Genomic DNA, 20,290 nt, shown 5'->3' with positions numbered 1-20,290 from the left:
ACTACAAAAGTCACACGTGTGTCCTTTCTTTTCAACAGATGCAGTGAAGGGATAGAAGATGAAAATACACAGAAAGGACAAGCAGCGGGTTTGTACTCTCTCTCTCACACATACACACGCACAAACACAAACAAACATGGTTATAAAAGTTTGTTTTTTTTCTAAACACGTTAAATTCATTACAGTGAAAGTAAGTGTTTTCACCTGAAGGTTATTGTGTGTCTTTTGGTAAACTGTGGCTCCTGCTTCATATAAAACAGTTGTTTTAGAGTCTGCTGCAAACAGACATTTAGTGATTTTACCTTTAAAAAAAACACCAGTATAGATCCAGGCTATATTGTTTAACTGCAGTGGTTAAGTAGCTTTTTTTTTTCCCATAATTTCTCCCGATGTGCTTGTTTGATGAGGTCACCTTCTGGGAGAATTATCATAGTGTCTTTGAGCAAGATGGCAAACTCCTGTGTGTGTCTGTCTATTTGTGATAAATAAAAAGTATAGTAAAAAGTAATGCTTTTAGGCTTTGTGCCAGCAGTTTTTTTATATATGTAAAATATATATCATATATATTTACACATTGTATGTTTTTTTTTTGTTTTACACATGATCGCAGTTTGATGCTTAGTTGTAAAAGAAAACGGGGCAACAAATAGCAGACACATGTTAACCTGTTCATCATAGTGCAAGCAGCGATGTTAGCTTAGCATCAGCAATAGCACTGTTTTTAAATCCTCTTCTCTGGCTGTTGTAGCTGTGAAAGAAAGCAGCATTGATGAGACTGCAGTGCTTATGTTCTATATTCGTGACCGAGAGACAGATGCTGTGTGCGTGTGTCTGTGTGTGTGTGTGTGTGTAATACTTGTTTGTGAGGCAGCATTATTGATTCATAGGCAGTGTGATTGTAGGCAGCCTCCCTCAGTTGTGTTTGGTGGGTTTTACTGGGCTGGCAGAGCCTGCTACACTGCAGCACGTCACTACAGACTGTGTGTGTGTTTCTGTCTCTGTGTGTGTATTTATGTGTGAGTGTGTTTAAATGGGTGTGTTTGTATGCTTGTTCTTTTTTTATTTACAGGTGTAGCCATCCATGACAACACACTGAGGCATGAAGGAGTGTGTGTGTGTGTGTGTGTGTGTGTGTGTGTGTGTGTGTGTGTATATCTATCTAGGTGTGTAGGTGTGTGTCATACACATCTGCTACACGTCATACATGTATATTTAGTCATTCAGCTCTGCAGTGGTGCTGTGCAAAGTACGAGGGTGTGTGTCAGTGTGAGGTGAGCGTGTTCCTTTTATTGGATTAACAACATTTACATCAGTGTTTACACAGAGACTGACTCTCATGTGACGGTGTCTGTGATTTGAAATGGATTCAAACAACATTTTGGGTCTTTTAATAATTATGTTTTTCACCATTTTTTTTATTTGATCAAACAATTGCTCCTCATATTTGCGCAGACCAGATGCAACTGTTTTATCTTGTTGCCAGGGCCTGTCATTGTCATTACTTAATGCTGAATTAGCTACAATGGAACATCGCCAAAAAAATAGCAACCTAGACCTTATAGAAGTAAGTCTGAAATATACCAGCTTTTCTGGAAATTGGGTTCGTAGTTTACTGCATAAGAGGACGTGAGTAACGAGGGAAGAGTGGTTAGTGCTTCTGCCGAATCGCAAAGTTCAGGATTCAAGGATTCAATTTGTCACATGGTCAATTAAACACGTAACAGTAACTTCAGTGAAACATAACCCTGAGTTGCTTTAAAGACTGTTTATATTAAAGAATAAAAAGCATAAGAAAATGTCTGTCAGATGTGTAACAAAAACTGAAAACCTGTCACTGGTGCATTTAAACATTTGTGTGCCAAAGAAAATGTATGTTGCTTGAATTTGATTATTTTTGTAAAAAAAAGAATGTTTTTTAAATATTAGTAGTAGTGAACACTTAAATATTGTACCTTCGTATCCTGTCCACTTTTCCCCATTGAAACAAATGGCATAAGTGTTGTGCCTGGCCGAGCTTATCCTTTGTCGTATTAAGTTAACAGTAATGACCACAGGCTACTTTCAGTCATGTTAGGGAGACATTTTTATTCAGCTAGCTTTTTGTGTCAGATGAAGTTTGTGGTATCATGCAAATGTGGCCTACTTGACGTCTGATGTTTGTGTCGTGTTGTTCATCCCGGTGTGAGTGGCCTACTTAACATTAGCGCCCTTCATTGCTCACTGCACAAGGTTTTTAAATGGTATCCTGACAGTAAACTTAAACCAAACACTACATGTTACTCCTAAATCAGATCTCTTAGTGAAACCCCCATAACCACAGTGATGTGTCACAGTAACTGCAGCTGCTTATCTTTTAAGGATTAGTCCAAACTTAAAACAAACTGCTCAGTTTTTGCATCTTGATCATGGATACAAGGTTTCCTTCATCCACTCTTCGTCCCAGGCCTGAGTCGATACTTGTAATTAAAATGAAGGTCAGAATGTTAATCCACTGCTGTGATGGAGGCCTGTGTAAATACTAAGTACTGCTAATGTGCTAGTTTATAGGGAAGACTAGACCTAGTAAGTCCCGATCAAGAGCCGGAAAATGTTTTAACTGAGAGCTGAACTTCTCCAGTTTGACCTCCAGTGTTCTTCCTAAATGTATGAATGTTGGCCATTTTTCACATGTTCCTTTAAAAAAGCAGGTGGGAAAACAGTGAATGCACTCACCCTTGACCTGCTGCTGTATGTCTGGACAGTCTGAACCATATAAACTGGAACCATTCCTAAGCATTTGTTAAGTTTGAAAATGAGAACCATTGAAGTGCCTGTGTTTCTGTTCTTTTGTCAGACAAACAATCAGCACTCCCACGGTTTTTCTTTAAACATTAGTCATTATCTAAAGTTTGAAGTCTTGGAGGCTCTTCGTCAAGCTGTTATTCAGCAAAACAAACACATTGTTTGTGTATCTTAAATTAAAAATAAATGAAATCCCATCTCTTTACCAAATATTCAGGATTCCATCATCTGCAATAGTGCGATTACAATGTTGAATACTGGAAAATTTTGGCAATTACATTTTTAGATAATGTCAGGGTCACCTGACCAAAAAAAGAAATATTTGGTTTGACATCAGGTATGATGAAATAATCCAGTCTGTCATACTTTGAAATAACCTGGCAGTGAAATAGTCACCATGGTGATGGTGTGTTTACGTCTGCTTTCCTGCAGCTTAGTGCGGAGAGCCAGTTTCCATGGCAACGGCCATGATACCCCCTTCCATTCCCAAACCAACAGGCCATTGAGTTAGCTGCCTGTGCCCATCTTTATGTGCGTGTGCATTTATATCAGCAAGTGATTCACCAAGACAGTTCCTCGTACCTGTTTGAGAGGCAGAGTGTGTCAGAGCATCTGCATCTGCCTCACGACACCCACTGGGTTTTACTGCCATTTACGGCTCTGGCTCCGCACTTACAAAAATGCATATGGCTGTGCTACACTTCTTACACATCTTGGGGATACGTCACCATTTCACACACACACACACACACACACACACACACACACACACACATTCACTGGCATAGACGCACATTTCCCTTTTGTTTCATTGAGAGACAAAAATACACCAGTCACTTGAGGTTTCCTGCAGACAAACATGCCCAGACGTCACACCGTCCTCTCCACGATGGCCTGACCTGATGCATGCATCCCTCATCAGAGTGTGTGGGTTCTAAAAAGAGGTAAAGTGTATCAGCTGCTTGTCCCCATCCTGATGGCTGTCATAGGAACCATGCAGTCATTTGTCCTGACAACCGCCATCAGACTCATGTACACGTAGGCGTGTCGAGGAGAACCGATGGGTTCGGCAAAACCGTGTCCATGTGGAGACGGGTGGGCTCCATATTCAGAGCTCAACACTAAAGAGAGAACTTTAACCTATTTTCAGAATCCCTGTCCTTTCTACAAGGCATTAGAATGGAAGTCACCATGGATCAGGGATGGGCAAACCAAGGCCCGGGTGCCAGATGCGGCCCCTTCAGCTTCGTAATTCGGCCCGCCAAACATTTCCAAATTATAAAGTTTATTTATATTATAAAAAGCAGAGGTCACATTTCCTTGTGTGCAGTGGTTCACTAAGATAGACTAAGGTAGAAGATTATACTTCTGCCTTTTCCTTGCAATACCCATGTTTCCCCAATAGATGGCGTAGAAAATGATAAAAGCATTTTAGCCCTTATACCTGACTTTTACGTGTCATTTATCTTAGTTCACGCGAACGCTCCATCTATCTGTTCCTGACCCGGCCCCCCTGTTCAATTTTAGGACAATTGTGGCCGACGAGTCAAAAAGTTTGCCCATAGATCGCCTGCCATAGATCCTGTCTCAGCCTGTCACTGAAATCATGGTAGTTTGTTGTATCATTGTTAGCATGCTTATTGTATCATTATATCATTGTTAACATGCTCACTCTGCTCACTTCTCACTTCTATCAAGCAGGCATCATATGCTTGTTGGTTGATTCCCTTTGGGCCAAACTGTTTTAGACATCGAAGACCACAATATTGTCCGTTAGTGAATTTATTTACAATTTAATTATTATAAACTGCAGCACATTTTGTCATGTGAATTCATCTGTGATAATTGATAGAAATAAGCCAATCATCTGCTATCTGTCTGCCTGTTGGATACATTTTAAACATAATTATTATTATTATAAGGCCTAATTCTGTGCTGTTATTTATACATACACTAGATGCATATTTGAATTTGCATTTCTAGCTCTTTACCAAAGGCCCTACAGCAAAACATTGCAACCTTATAAGATTTGTCAACGATACTACACCAATATCCAATAAACAGCTGAGTTCTCAACTTTTTCATTAGCTTGTAGCCATTGACTGTTCTATAGTATTTTAGCCTAAGCAGCCCATCTCCACTTTTATTGTAGTCTTGCTCAGTTTTTCAACTCTGACTCAATCAATAGTGCTCAAACAGAGCTAAAATAATTACCAGCAAAGTCGTGATTAAAAAGAAATACGATGCTCAAAGGGGGAACATTTCACTAAAGAAGTTTTTTCTTCGTAAAAAACAGCATAAAACTTTAAGCTGCCAACAGTCAGCCTTTGAAGACTGATTTTATCTAAATATCTATATATTATAAACACATCACACAATATTCTGATAATGTGTACAGATGTGTTTTTGAAACCATGGTTACATTTTTCAAGTTCATGGTCAGATTTAATAAGGATTCACCTTGTCCTTGGTTAGTATTAATTAAATTCAGTAGCCTCGGGAAAACTATCACAGTGACGTTGGAATTCTAAAAACACCACTGCTTGCTGTTGACTTAACGCCTCCATTGAAGGAATATTTCTCCTTTAATGAGAATGGGCCAAACAATGTCGGAAATATTTTTTATACTAACACTACATTGAATGCAGCACTGAACATCATGTTTTTTTCTGTGAACCTGTTCTTGCTATTGCATGATTTTTGTATTATAAACCTTATTAATTCAACAGCTGTTTGCATTGACCTGGGATCTTGTATTTCTTGGTTTTGGAGCTTAGGTATTTTGATGTATTTTAATAAAGTAATTAAATTTTAAATTTTTCTCTGGTGATTAGTTTCATTCTAAGTTAGGTCTCATTTATTGAAAATGTAATTGGTCTGTAGTACTATGGTTGTGTGTAGTATTATTGTTATAGTAAAGCATCAGTGTTTAGATTGGATCAGGTTTTCACTTTGTCAACATATTTTATTTTATATTATATATTCTATATATTTATTCTATATATCAAATCCTAAATGGATTTGATATATAGAATAAAAATGGCTTCATATTAAACGATTATACATTAGTTAAAGGCTGCTGTTTTGGTCTGTAGAAACAACTTTAGTCTCTTGAAAATAATTCAAATGAAATTACGAAATAAAAAGAGGTTCTCAGAACATGGGGCGGACCTCTGGTACAGGGCATGGAGCACTGGTGGCGTTGTCAGTTTCAGTATTTCAGTTGTTTGTGCTACAGTAGGTACATTTCAGTTATCTGTATTTTATTTAACTTTGTTCAATAAGAATAACAGTTTATATATATATATATATACACTATATATACATGTACTTCACTGTTTGTCTCATTTTAATTTTCAGATGTTCACTGGTCTCCTAAAGCACACGCCACCTCTGGCCACAACTGCAGCAGCGTCCTCCTCTTCATCTTCCTCTTCCTCATCCTCAGCCTTGGACCAAAACAGTAACGCACAAACTACAAACCCTACAATCCCTCGGGGACACCTGGTCTTTGGTCCCAAGGACCAGCTCCGCCTACTCACCCCAGTGGGCAGCACGACGACATCCAATCATTGCACGGCCACTGTGGCGCACACTACTAAGCACTCTGCAGGGGCCCCACGACCTCCCTCCTCCTTAAGTGAAGAGGATGATGGTGGAGGTGGAGGTAGAGTGAAGAAGAAACGGAAGAAAAAGGACAAGCAAGAATGGGAAAGAGAGGTGGGGGAAGAGAGAGAGAGAAGCAAACCATAGAGAAAAAGCAAAGAGAAGAAGAGATGAGAGGGAGGTGACGGTGGTCACACTGAGGAAGAGCAAGGAGCCCAAGCAGGGCAAGGAGAAGAAGGATCGCAGGAGTAAAGGGAAGGAGTGCAAGAAAGAGAGAGGGGCGGGTCTGAAGAATGTGGTGATCGAAAAGTTGTGTGTGGCCACAGGGCCAGCTCAGACGTCTGATGGAGTGGCTCAAGTGCCGATTAAGGTGCCTGGTAAAAGAGGGAGGAAGCCGAAGGTCAAGATCCTACCTCCACTACCAGCAAACCAAGGTACGTACGTGGGAACATGTGGATGTTATTTAGGGATTCAGGTCGTGGTGCCTCAGGGGTCAGTCAATGTGCCTGTGTGTTGTTTGATGAGAAGTAACACCTGGTTATACACACAGCCGTGGCCCTTGGTTACAGCACTGGGACAGAAGTACAGTAACAATCTACCTTTTACTGCTGCCCTAAATTATAAACCTCCTTAGCTCTGCTTATCTTAGGAAGTCCTTTATAATTCCCACAATGGGGAAATCTAAAATTATGTATTAAACGAGATGATTAACAGGAAGTAAACATGTATCTGTCTTGTCATACCTCATGTTTTGTTCATATGTGGTTAAAATAGTTTTCTTTGTTTTGTCAATCCCCTGCATAGCAGCAACTCCTGCTCCTCCTCCACCAACACTTCATGTCAAAGTCCCAGTACAGATGCAGAAAACCCAGGCCAAGAACCATGGCCAGGGTCACAGTAAGACCCTAGCACCCTCAGCACCCAAACAGAGGGGCCGTAAACCCAGGTAAGTTACTGAAGGAAGAGAGATGAGCTTTACTACCTGGATTTATCTTTCTGACTCACAAAAGTTAAAAGAAAATAATCCAATCAGCATTGATATCAAAATAAAAAATAAAGTACTTATTGTATGTGTGATCTCAGTAAGCCCTTTTTTTCATCATTCACATCATCCCAGATTTGTAACCCCTGGGTGAAAGTGAGTACGTATACACAGTGTGCTGTTTATTTTTTAAAAATAATTTGTGAACTGAAACAAGTTGAATTAAAAACTTCCGCTGGAGAGGTTGAATTTAGAAAACTTTTGAAAATTAAGAATATCTTTATAGATGAGGCTAAACTAGTCTAAGGAACGCTTTATTTTACACCTTTTTTCTCATCATTCTGGAGACTCAAACTAGCAACACTATTGCTCTACCAGCAGGTCTTCACTCCTTATTGGTTTGTCCGAGGATCCAATAATTTTGCTCTGTTAGAGAAGTGAATTACCAGCCTCAACTGTCCTTAATGTCAGTGTCTCTGGTGACGATGCAGCCACGGGTCAATCAGTCGTACATTCATTTCCTGTCCTGTGTAGAGATCCTGGTGCTGCGCCAGTGGAGAAGAAGAAGAAGGGTAAGCGGAGAAACCAGGAAGCAGCTGTACAGGAAGGAGCAGAGAGTGACGACACTACCTCACTGTCCACCCTGAACATGGGTGGGGAGGACAGCCAGGACCAGCTGGATAATGCGGTGAGAGATCTTTTTTTTTTTTTTTAATAATCCCGTGATGATCATCACCTTTGACCCCTGACTGAAAACAAGCAGCAGTGTTGATTTTTCTTATTTATCTTTTTAGAAGAGGCGTTCAGGGCGGCAGGTCAAAAGGAGGAAGTACAACGAAGACCTGGACTTTAAGGTGGTGGACGATGATGGGGAAACCATCGCTGTCCTCGGAGCTGGACGCATCGCTGCACTCAATGCCACAGCTCTGGCATGGCAGGCTGAGGTGAGGAGACACAACCAGTCTCAGAAGACTTTTCAGTGACCTCTGGAAGGTCCAAGGTGTTAGACAAAAAAAACAAACCAACCTTTCACTTATAATTTACATCTTTAACTGCAATGGATTTCCATCATCAGTGAAGTAGAGATCCTCAAAAGCATAGTTATTTGAGGACAGTTAAATTAGTAACTAATTTCAGTGATAGAGATTTATTATTATCTCCACTGAGAACTGACCTGCAGATCCTAACACTTCTAATTGGTATTCAGTTTTTATGTGTAACAACTTGTTATTGTTCTGTGTTTTATGACTAAATCATGAAAATTAATCAGTTTTATGGTTATTGTTTCTGAGAGTATAAATCTATGACCTTTTTAGTAATGGCCCAGAATACGCAGGTGAAGAACACAGGACGGTTGAAAAGCTCAGTTTCTGTACTTGGTGTTAAACTAGGCTTCAGAGGACTGTGGTGTCTTCATGTTTCTGTCTTTGTCTCCCAGGAACCACCTGAGGACGAGGCCAACATCATTGAGAAAATTCTAGCTGTCAGAACACCCAAAAAAGAGGTGAATACACACAGAAACACAAACTTGGTTAAATGTCTCTGACATCTACTGTTAGGTCAGTGTTTTTCTCCCTGATTTATTGTTTGATTTTCCATCTGTAGACGACACTGTCAGAAGATCAGGCCGAGGAAACGGAAGAGTTCTACGTCAAGTACAGGAATTTGTGAGTTTTCCAACATCATTACTTCGTCACATGTATTTGAACTTAATGCTTTAGGCCACACAGTGAATGAGTGGTCATTGCAGTTGCCTTAGAGCAAGAAGATCAACGGTTCAATAGTCATTGTTCTATGGATACCAAATATAAAGATGGGCTTCGTTTATGGAATTTGCCTGTTTGATTGACCGTAGGTGTAAATTTGAGCGTGCATAGTAGCAGGACCAAAGTATTGCACAGTGACTAAAAATATTGTAAAGAGTAAATTTGACTAATGTGATAAAATAACCAATATAGAGCCAGATATATAGTTTATTGCTAATACTGACCAGTGAGTATAATATGGGAAACTGGAATGATCTGTGGATGATGTTGCCCTCTGTGGTCCGCCTCAGTGAAATGAAAACAAGTCTCTTTTCGTATCTGTCTGATCACTGAATCATGTGACATGACGACAGATGCTTCAATGATCACAGGCATGTTTTTCATAAAGGTCACTCGCTGGTGTCCAGCTGTGTCCAGATTTGCAGCCTGACCAGTGTTAATAAAATCACTCTCTAAAGTAAAAGAAGATCTACTGGGTGGATGGTAGTTTTCATGCCATTGATTTTCCTCCAGATGAGAAGGTTTTCTCACACGTGGACAGGTTTCCAGCTGTGGTTTTTGTTCCTCAGAGGTAGATAAAGTGTTTCTCTGCGCTACGTTGATGTTGAGGAGAAAAGTGGACAGAGAGAGAGAGATAGATTCTCTTCTTCTTATTGAGACTCTTCACTGAGCCGCTCAGGTTCAGGTGTTCTCTGGAGAGCGCCCTGCTGTGTGGATGTTTTACTGTGATCCTTCACAGACCTGGACTTTGTGCTGTGGCTGTAATTACCTCGCGGGCTTTGTCTGCAGATATTGCACAGAGATTGTTGTTCATTTCTGGGACTTTAGGATAATACATTTGCATGACTTCAGCCAGGACAGTATAGTTACAAACTGGGGAGTTGCTGAAGATTAACAGTCTGCATTGTAAAACACAACAGTGAATTTCACTGGCCTGCACATTTGAAACAGGCTGGAGGGCATATACTGCTGCGCTCCAGCAAGGGCTGGGATTTCAACCAGCAGTCGTCTTGTATCTATAAAGCCACAGACTGCACTAGTTTGTGCTTTGAAACTCAAAAAAAAAGAAAAGAGAATTAGTGGTCGGGCTGCAGCTTCTTCACTGTAGTTTCATTAATGTACATTTGGCCATTTATAGATTGTGCTCTATGTATATTCAACTGTGCATGTCAAACAGTTGTTATGGAAACACTTCAAAATGGTCTAATGATGAGACAGGTCCCTCTCAAGTGGTAAATTAGAACTCAGTGATGGTACGGTTGAAGCAGATGAAGTGATGTAAATGGAATAGTACAAAAACGACTTCATCAAATTAAGGCCCTTCAAAAACTCAAAAAGGATATTAACACTAACTATTTATTCTTTCTGTGTTCAGCACTCAAATCAATTAATTTTCTATTTTAGTTCTTACCTTCACTGTAAATGGGCGACGCTGGAGGAGCTGGAGAAAGATCCCAGAATCCACCAGAAGATTAAGCGTTTCAGGACCAAACAGGCTCAGATGAAACATCTGTTCACAGAGGTAAACCATCATCATCATCATCATCTATACTGCTAGTTGGGAAAAGGATGGATGTCTATGTTTCCATGTTTCTTTTATTGGATTTGTATCTGCACAATTGTAGGGTTTTTTTTTTGTTTTTTTTTTGGTTTTGGGTTGTATTGGTAATATCAAAAAGTGTCCGATCGCAGCAGTGATTTCAGACAAGTCAGTGGTGTCGATCAAACCCTAGTTATACCAGTGATTAAATCACATTTATAATTTTACAAACATAGATTAACTGTGGTGTGAAGGTTGAACCTTAATCTCACTGTTTCTGTTTTTTGCTCTGTCTCCTTTTCATCCTCCTGATGTCCAGCCTGATGAAGATTTATTTAATCCAGATTATGTAGAGGTGGACAGAGTGCTGGAGGTTGCTGTCACCACAGATACTGAGACTGGAGAGGTGGGTCAAGAACACAGAGGCGGACACTGCCTCAGCAGCCACAATGCCGATGGGACAAAACTTAATGAGGTTTTTTCTTTCCTCTTTTTCTAGGAGGTGACACATTACCTGGTTAAATGGTGCAGCCTCTCCTACGAGGAGGCAACCTGGGAGCTACAGGAGGACCTGGATCCGGAGAAGATCAAGGAGTTTGAGGAGATCCAAAAACTGCCACCTGACCTCAGACATGTTGTGAGTAAAATGAATCAGGAGAGAATTGAAACTTTTCTTCAGTTTAGTGGTTGGATTTGGACAAAATGGAATCAAACGCACAACTTTCTGCAGGACAGACATGGAAGTTACCACTGTAACACTTTATCTGCTAGTTTTTTTTATCTATTTTTATAAATTATAGTGTACATTATTATTATAATGTTATTAAATCTGGCTTAAGCTTGGTTTTTTTTTTTTTTTTTTTGTGTGCATTTGCTCCAAAACAGATTTATTTCACAAAGGCGTTCTTCTAGTGGATTACAAGTAGACGACATATTTTCTTTAATGTGTGTTTTTACTTGTGTTTCTGTCACAGGAGCGCCCTGCTCCAGACAAATGGCAGAAGTTGGAGCAGTCCAGAGATTACAGGAATGGAAACCAGCTCAGAGAATACCAGTTAGAGGGAATGAACTGGTTACTGTTCAACTGGTACAACAGGTGAACAAACACACCTGGTCAAACCATTGAACTGCCCAGTATTCTAGGACTAAAAATATGTATTTAATATTATAAAATACATCTATTTTAGTTTAAAGTCATCCACAACCCATCCTGACCTTTTTATCTTATCTTCTTGACGCATCTCGTTTTTTTCTGCAGAAAAAACTGTATCCTGGCTGATGAGATGGGTTTAGGGAAAACCATCCAGTCCATCACCTTCCTGTATGAGATTTTCAGCATGGGAATCCGTGGCCCATTCCTAATCATCGCCCCACTGTCCACCATTACCAACTGGGAGAGAGAGTTTCGCACCTGGACGCACATGAACGTCATTGTGTACCACGGTTCCCAGATCAGTCGACAGATGATCCTGCAGTACGAGATGTTCTATAGAGACTCACAGGTGGGGAAGGGCTTTCAACCCGCAAACTGTAATTCATTCTCTAACCTGTTGCTTTTGTTAATCCTGTTCTAAAAGGTGTCCTTTGAAAATATGTTTTTCTCCGATGCTATTTACTGAATATTTTGGACATTGAACCTTTATTTTATCCTGCTCTCTCAGGGTAACACCATCCCCAGTGTGCTGAAGTTCCATGGGTTGATCACCACCTTTGAGATGATCATGGCCGACTGTCCGGAGCTGAAGAAGCTGCAGTGGCGATGCGTGGTCATCGATGAGGCGCACAGACTGAAGAACAGGAACTGCAAACTCCTGGAGGGACTCAAACTCATGAATCTGGTCAGTTGGTGAATGGAACTGGAGTCACATCTGCTCTGTACTCTGTCATGACTCACTGCTGGCTGTGTGTGTGTTTATACATTCAATAATTTTATAATAATTAGAGTAAAATATTAATAATAAAATAATAATTTTCTGTCTTAACAAATACAGTTAATTATTGTTTGTACCTTCATTTTTTTTTTTTAAACTGACTTCCTTTCAATCTTTGCCTTATTCCTAAGACAGCAAAATAGTAACATTTTTGAATGTCAAATTTTGGTAAATGTTTCATTTTTATTCTGCAGGAACACAAGGTACTGCTGACAGGAACTCCACTGCAGAACTCAGTTGAAGAGCTGTTTAGTCTGTTGAACTTCCTGGAGCCGCTGCAGTTTCCTTCAGAGAGCAGCTTCCTGGAGGAGTTTGGAGACCTCAAGACCGATGAGCAGGTGTTTACATGTAGCCATGGACAGGACAGACATACCTTGAATTGAATACCTTGGGTTATTTTGTTCAGTCTGTGGTGAAGGTTTTGTAATGCATATTAGACAAACCATATCTAACAAATTCTGACAAAAAATCTTTTAGAAGCTGTCAGGTGAATATTTGTATTATTCTATTTGTAGTTATGGTAAGATCTGCAAATGGTACTACAATTAAAATCATTGTTTTTTTCCAGAACAGTTTGCTCTGAGAAATCCCTGCTATGGCCCGACACTATGGTCTTTATCTGCAGTAGTTATTGTTTCCTGTTGCTGCAGCTGTGTTTATACAAATTGATTTTCATGTGTATTTGTAATATTTACATTTATCATTGTCATCACTTTTAAATGATTCCTTCCTCTTCGCTGTGGCAGGTTAAGAAGCTCCAGGCCATTCTAAAGCCCATGATGTTGAGAAGACTAAAGGATGACGTAGAAAAAAACCTGGCTCCTAAAGAAGAAACGATTATAGAGGTGAAAAAGTACACAGTAGTACTCTGAAAACTATGTTCTTTGCAGTCTTTTCCCTCTTGAAGGTGAATGTGGTTAAAATGACAGAATCGCTGGACATTCTGACAAGAATATTCATAATTTGACAACATCCCAGTAAACCACCTTGACAAGTTTTTGTCTTGTTTGTGTGACTGCTCAGGTGGAGCTGACCAACATCCAGAAAAAATACTACAGAGCCATTTTGGAGAAGAACTTCTCCTTCCTGTCCAAAGGAGCAAACCAACACAACATGCCCAACCTCATCAACACTATGATGGAGCTTCGCAAGTGCTGCAACCATCCTTATCTCATCACAGGTGAGGACCTGGGCAGACACGTGTGGAGTCACATATGGAACCGTAAAACACGTTTTTTCACCTCTGCATGTTTCTGTTCCTTCTTTGTAGGAGCTGAGGAGAAGATTCTGGAAAGCTTTAAAAAGAGCCACAGTCCAGATTCTCTGGACTTCCAGCTGCAGGCCATGATCCAGGCTGCAGGGAAACTGGTGCTGATTGACAAGCTGCTGCCCAAACTGCTGGCAGGGGGACACAAAGTCCTGGTCTTCTCCCAGATGGTCCGCTGTCTGGACATCCTGGAGGACTACCTCATCCAAAGACGGTGAAGAGCAGCGACAGGAATTTACTGATTCCCTTGTTGATATTACTCATTGATTGAATTCCTTATCTATTCTCGTAGCTTATTGTTCTTGGAAACAAGTAAAGTAAACAATAAAATATAGTACAAATGTTTTAATGCCTAAATGTAAAATATGCATCACATTTTCTTTACTGCATGACAACGTGACATTCCCTCTGCAGAGATGAACGTGTTAATGTTAAAAACACCTGTCATTATCAGCTTTTGAAAATTAGCATTTCTTATGGGTTTGTGGAAGGAACAGCCTCTGAGTAACACTGGAGAAATGAGTCTGTGTCAGAAAGTTCAAACAGCATCTTTGTTGTTGAATTTAAATTCAGGTTCCTCATAATCCTGTGGACACTCATCTTGTACTAGTAATCGGAAAAGTGAAGGAAGGACTTGAAGCTCCCCAAACACATCATTGTCATTTAAATGTAATTCTAAATGTAAATGTTGTAAAAGCAGAGCTAAAAGCTATTTTTTTTTCCTTTTTTCAGGTATACATATGAACGCATCGACGGCCGCGTGCGTGGGAATCTGCGACAAGCCGCCATCGACCGCTTCTGTAAACCGGACTCGGACCGCTTTGTTTTTCTCCTGTGCACCAGAGCAGGAGGACTGGGGATCAACCTGACCGCTGCTGACACCTGCATTATCTTTGACTCGGACTGGAACCCTCAAAACGACCTGCAGGTGGGTGAGGAGGGGTTTGTGGTGATTAGTCACTACTACAACCATCACACTTATTGTAAAGATTATAATCTCATCTGAATTTTTTTTTTAATGTTTTGTTGTCTGTTTTCTGTCCTTTGTGTGGCTCAGGCTCAGGCTCGCTGCCACCGGATTGGTCAGAGCAAAGCAGTGAAAGTCTACAGATTGATCACCAGGAATTCGTACGAGAGGGAAATGTTTGACAAAGCCAGTCTGAAGCTGGGACTGGATAAAGCCGTCCTCCAGGACATCAACCGGAAAGGAAGCCTCAATGGGGTGAGGGGTCAACTGCTGCATTTATTAGCATTACTGATTTGAATGGTATGGTCTTTAGCTGTCAGGAGGATTTTTATGTTGGTGGTGTTTCTGCAGGTGCAGCAGCTTTCTAAACTGGAGGTGGAAGATCTGCTGAAGAAAGGAGCATACGGTGCTCTGATGGATGAAGAAGACGAGGGCTCTAAGTTCTGCGAGGAAGACATTGATCAGATTCTTCAGAGAAGAACTCAGACCATCACCATCCAGTCTGAGGGGAAAGGGTCAACATTTGCTAAGGTAGTTCACAGGAATTGAACACTTTGTTAAATGGTGTTTGAAAAGCTTTAAAGAAGAATTGAACAATCAAAAAAAAAAAACAACCAACTTAATATTTCTTCTAAACACACCTTTTTTCTCCTCAGGCCAGTTTTATCTCATCTGGAAACAGAACTGACATTTCTTTGGACGACCCCAACTTCTGGCAGAAATGGGCCAAGATCGCTGAGGTGGAGATCGATTCTAAGTCTGAGAAGGTACAAAAAGAAAGTTTCTTTTAAAAAATTAAAAAAGTAAAAAAAAAAAAAAACTTCTACAGGTCAAAAAAGAAATCTCTACACTCCAGCAGATTGGTTGTCTTAATGAATGGAGCAGATTTCTGCCAAAAACTACTGCTTTCATACTGTGTGTGTGTGTGTGTTATACCTGCTGTGAACACGATTGTTGGATATGAAGACTGTTCTAAATCCCACCTCTCTTTTTCTTCCTCCTGTTTGTTCCTCTGACCTCAGGAGTCCCTGGTTATCGACACTCCTCGGGTGAGGAAACAGACTCGTCATTACAACTCCTTTGAGGATGATGAACTGATGGAGTTCTCGGAGTTAGACAGTGACTCAGAGGATCGACCATGTCGGAGTCGAAGGCTGGGTGAACGGAGCCGTCGGTACCTCAGGGCTGAGTGTTTCCGTGTGGAGAAAAATCTTCTTATTTTTGGGTAACAATGGAGATTATGTCACACCTCACTGTTTTAACCCTAAAACTTCCAAGTTGTCATCGTAGTCCTGCAGAGATGACTCTTAATGAGTGAAGGGTTATCGTAAATAACCCAACGAAAGCTGCTGCTGAAGTCAAAAAGGAAAGCATTAACCTCCTCTTTTTGTTCACAATTAATTTGCTGATTTTTTTGTTGCCTTTATATTTCAGCTGGGGTCGTTGGAAGGACATCCTCAACCACGGAAGGTTTAAATGGCACCTGGCTGAGAGAGACATGGAGGTGATCTGCAGGTGTGGAAAAGTTTTTTTTTTTTTTTTTTTTTTTTTAATTCCTGTTAATATTATCAAACAATAATAAAATAGTCATTTTTTATGGAGGAATGTTTTATTGTGTGATACAGAGCACTGCTGGTTTACTGCCTGAGACATTACAAAGGTGACGACAAGATCAAGAGCTTCATCTGGGATCTGATCACACCCACCAAGGAGGGGCAGGACCAGGCTCTGGTCAACCACTCTGGTCAGCTACTGCCATTCTATTCCATTTTAATATTCACACTACTTTTTTTTAGTCACACAACAATGACATTAATATTTGGAATAATCACTAGTTAGAAGTTAAATATCTTCCTGCTTCGTCTCAGGTTTATCCGCTCCAGTTCCTCGTGGTCGGAAGGGGAAGAAGATGAAGAACCAGTTGAACGCTCCTGATGTGAAGAGTGCAGACTGGCTGGTCCACTGTAACCCTGAGGTGGTTCTGCAGGATGAGAGCTACAAGAAGCATCTGAAGCAGCACTGCAACAAGTCAGTAGATGACCAGGGATTGACTAATGCCCAGTACAACTATCACTGGTTTACTGTTGCATAGTTGAGGTGGTATTTGTATTTTATAAGATATATTGTAAGTAGTTTTTGTGAAGATGATATTGTAGTTTTTCATGTGTATTGAGTCAAATATTAGGAGTTGAACTGATAGATTTTAGATTTGTCTTTTTGAAGGTATTAGAACTGCTTTACATTTCTGTTGACCATTTACAGAAATACATTATTCTTCCCTCACCTCTGTGCTCTTAGGGTGCTCCTGAGGGTGAGGATGTTGTATTACCTGAAGGTGGAAGTGCTGGGTGAGGCTGCAACTCAAGCCATGGAGGGGGCACCTGCCAGGTATTGAGCATGTTTTTATGTTTCTCATCTTCCTCTTTAAAAGATTGTTCAACAGAACTTGTCAGTAAACAGGTTTTTACACTGAAACTCATTTTTCTTTTCTGTCTTCACAGTAAACTGGAAGTGTCTCTACCAGATATTGACTACATAGAGATCCCAGCATCCTGGTGGGATGCAGATGCAGACAAGTCTCTTCTCATAGGGGTCCACAAACACGGTGAGCACAAGAGTCCACCATCCATCTGACAAACCCTGTCATCTCCTGTTTGTCTAGTTTTAAAATGCATTTATAACCATTGTTGTTTTGGTCAACATACAATGCTGTTCCAGGCTGAACATCAGGTTACTATGCAAAATAAAATGAACCAACGTCCTGAATATTTAGTTGTTAATTGTTATTAAAACCAAACATACAGTGCTGTAGAATATCGATACTTCAGTGTATCTATATTGTCTTACAGCCCTAGTCATACAGCTAGTATTTGGAGATGATGATGAATTATTTCTCTCCACCCTTGTCCAGAAAAAAACCCATAATTTTATTAAGGTGATATGTGCAATATAATCCTATTGTGTATATATTTATCTATATTGTAATTTTTAGTTTGCGGATATGATTATTTTTTTAGTGTGATGATGTGTTGATGTGTGTTTTCAGAGAGGGCACAAATCAAATATTCTTCTACAAAGTGCAATGACAATAAAGATCATTCTGATTCTGAAATATTTTTCAGGTTCTTCATGTTGAGTTTGAGAATGACAGGTTTTACTGATTTGAAGTATTTGATCATCAGCAGCCTGTGGCCTGGTGGTTAAGAGACAGGGCTTTAAATTTGGAGAGTCAAAGGTAGACGTCCCAAGGCTGTGTGTGTGTGTGTGTGTGTGTGTGTCTGTGTGTGTGTGAGACTGGGAACAGCCAAGAGCAACCCACTGCTCCTGTTGAATGGATGCTTAAATATATAAAGCAGAAATGATTTTCAATGTTCTATTCTGCCTCTTCTTCACCAAAACCCAAATCAGTATCTGCCTCACGACACCACGGCTGAACCAGCAGCTTGTTGTTTTTGTAATGATATATGATTTTTTCCCCTCAAACATGTTTGTGCTTGGACAGGATATGAGCGCTACAATGCCATGCGTGCTGATCCTGAGTTGTGTTTCCTGGAGAGGGTTGGGATGCCGGACGTCACTGCACTGTCTGTTGAACAGGAAGGACCAGAGGGAGCTGCAGACGTGGCTGAAAGGTAGGAGACCCTGTATGGTACATGGCATTTAATGAAATAAATAGAAACACATGACTCAACCAAAGCTCGATATTTTGCACAGAGAAAACAGTTTCAACAAATAAACAGTAGGTGTCAGTGTAGCTTCTAACTTACCGGTAACTAAATTTAAATTGCAGCTAAAAGAAAACTTTAATTTAACCAAATTTTTTGTTCATGCAATAGCTGGCCAAAAATATTAAAAGTGCTGTCAGTTGTTTAAAAATTGTAATTGGAATCACTTCAATGATTATCAAAAGTTGTAAATGTACTTCAATAGGAATATTTTTTCAATTTTTTATTGTCTTGTAAATGATGTACTCAGCAAATGTCTGATTATTGTTACATCAACAATCCAAAAGAAGACCAGTCCAGAATACTCTCCAGAACAACTGCAAAAGTATGGCAGATTAAAAATATTCTACCATGTTCTACATGAGTACAGGGGGAGAATTTCCCATAATAATTTGGGGTTTGTTTGAAACCTTGTGTCATGAGTTTGGACAGGAGCCCTGGTCATTTCCACTTTTGTTCTTTTAAATGGAAATAAATGTCCATTGTAACAGTGTTTGATGAAGAATATGATGTTTGAGCTGCACTCCCACCAAACACACAGTGACCTGTATTCAGGGCATTTGACCAGCTGTGACCTACAGAACCGACAGAAGAGGAAGAGATGTTTGCCCAGATCCACATCTTCATTCCTTCTGATTTTACACCGTTCACTTCCTTTCACGCCGTAGTAACATTTACAATCAGTGCCAATATTGGTGCAAAAAAAAAAACAAAATAGAATCCATTTTTATCGATGCCATAATTGTTTGTTTACTTTAACACGTCCTTCATCCACATTCGGGCTGTGAAGATCAACAAACAGCCGTGCAAATCCACACCTCAATACATTCAGTGACACAGTATATTTGTAGTACAGTAAGTCTGCCAACAGCTCAGGCTTCCTGTTGAACTGACAGCACAGGTGAATAGCACTTGCAAAAAGAATAAAAAATAATAAGTAAAAGAAAGAAAATCATTTTATTTGAGTTGTAAATACTAGGTAAGGGGTCATCAAATGTGTTTGAGGGTCAGAATTTTCTGGACAGACACCTTTGAGGTTGAGCAAATTAATAAAAAATTAAATTTTAGTCTACAATTATTATTTGATGTATCCAGTCGTGGGCTGGTTAGGATGTTTTGGCAGGCTGGATTTGGCCCACGTGCCGTAAGATGATGTTCACTCTGGTAGGCTATAATTTAAGTTGTTTTATGATTTGTGACTATACAAAGTAAAGTAATTCTAAACCTTTTTGGAAATGATATTTTATTATTAATTTGTTGACATGTTTTATTATAACTGTCTCCACTTTGACCTAGATTTTGGGCAAAATATCCCCTGTTTACTATACTAGGACATTTTTTTTCTTTTTTTACCAACACAGTTGTTCCTTAGTATTACTCAGTATCAATTTGTCTCAATTCTTTCAGTATTTTCCCACCCCTTTGTCTTTTGTCCTTCTAGTGGGCCCAAATCAGGGGAGGCACAAAAGGAGGAGTCTGGAAAAGTTGATGGACCGGAGGAGCGAGAGGAGAACAACAAGGTCACTATATCACTACATGTATTATACACTACAAAACAAACAATAAATAATATAAATACTACTTTAGTAAAGGACTTCAGTAAAGTTGTGAATTTTATGCTTAATTTTTTTTCATCTGAAAATGTTTACTTCTTTTACTATGCCAATGGTTTCACTCTTCTATTCATGAAAAAAAAATTATATGTATGTATGTATGTATATGTAT

The 20,290-nt window shown here is 39.8% G+C and overlaps 1 protein-coding gene across 1 annotated transcript in view; it reads left to right on the top strand.

The window, feature by feature from the left end:
- The window catches only part of chd6 (chromodomain helicase DNA binding protein 6), a 43,868-nt gene that overhangs the window by 11,044 nt on the left and 12,534 nt on the right, over positions 1-20,290 (top strand). Inside the window, 30 exon segments of the mRNA XM_025059910.1 lie at positions 39-88; positions 6,142-6,534; positions 6,536-6,821; positions 7,192-7,333; positions 7,904-8,057; positions 8,164-8,313; positions 8,808-8,873; positions 8,975-9,036; positions 10,540-10,657; positions 10,995-11,081; positions 11,175-11,312; positions 11,650-11,771; positions 11,934-12,177; positions 12,337-12,513; positions 12,801-12,944; positions 13,353-13,451; positions 13,630-13,786; positions 13,877-14,087; positions 14,606-14,801; positions 14,931-15,095; positions 15,192-15,371; positions 15,497-15,607; positions 15,863-16,065; positions 16,275-16,355; positions 16,466-16,584; positions 16,709-16,868; positions 17,139-17,228; positions 17,342-17,445; positions 18,343-18,472; positions 20,007-20,085. Coding sequence (XP_024915678.1) covers positions 59-88; positions 6,142-6,534; positions 6,536-6,821; positions 7,192-7,333; positions 7,904-8,057; positions 8,164-8,313; positions 8,808-8,873; positions 8,975-9,036; positions 10,540-10,657; positions 10,995-11,081; positions 11,175-11,312; positions 11,650-11,771; positions 11,934-12,177; positions 12,337-12,513; positions 12,801-12,944; positions 13,353-13,451; positions 13,630-13,786; positions 13,877-14,087; positions 14,606-14,801; positions 14,931-15,095; positions 15,192-15,371; positions 15,497-15,607; positions 15,863-16,065; positions 16,275-16,355; positions 16,466-16,584; positions 16,709-16,868; positions 17,139-17,228; positions 17,342-17,445; positions 18,343-18,472; positions 20,007-20,085 — 4,398 coding nt within the window. The 5' untranslated portion in view covers positions 39-58.

Source organism: Cynoglossus semilaevis, chromosome 11, assembly GCF_000523025.1.
Source record: "Cynoglossus semilaevis isolate Cse_v1.0 chromosome 11, Cse_v1.0, whole genome shotgun sequence".
NCBI classification, from domain to species: domain Eukaryota; kingdom Metazoa; phylum Chordata; class Actinopteri; order Pleuronectiformes; family Cynoglossidae; genus Cynoglossus; species Cynoglossus semilaevis.
Note: the sequence above shows the minus strand (reverse complement) of the source record. Positions and strands in the feature narration are given on the sequence as shown.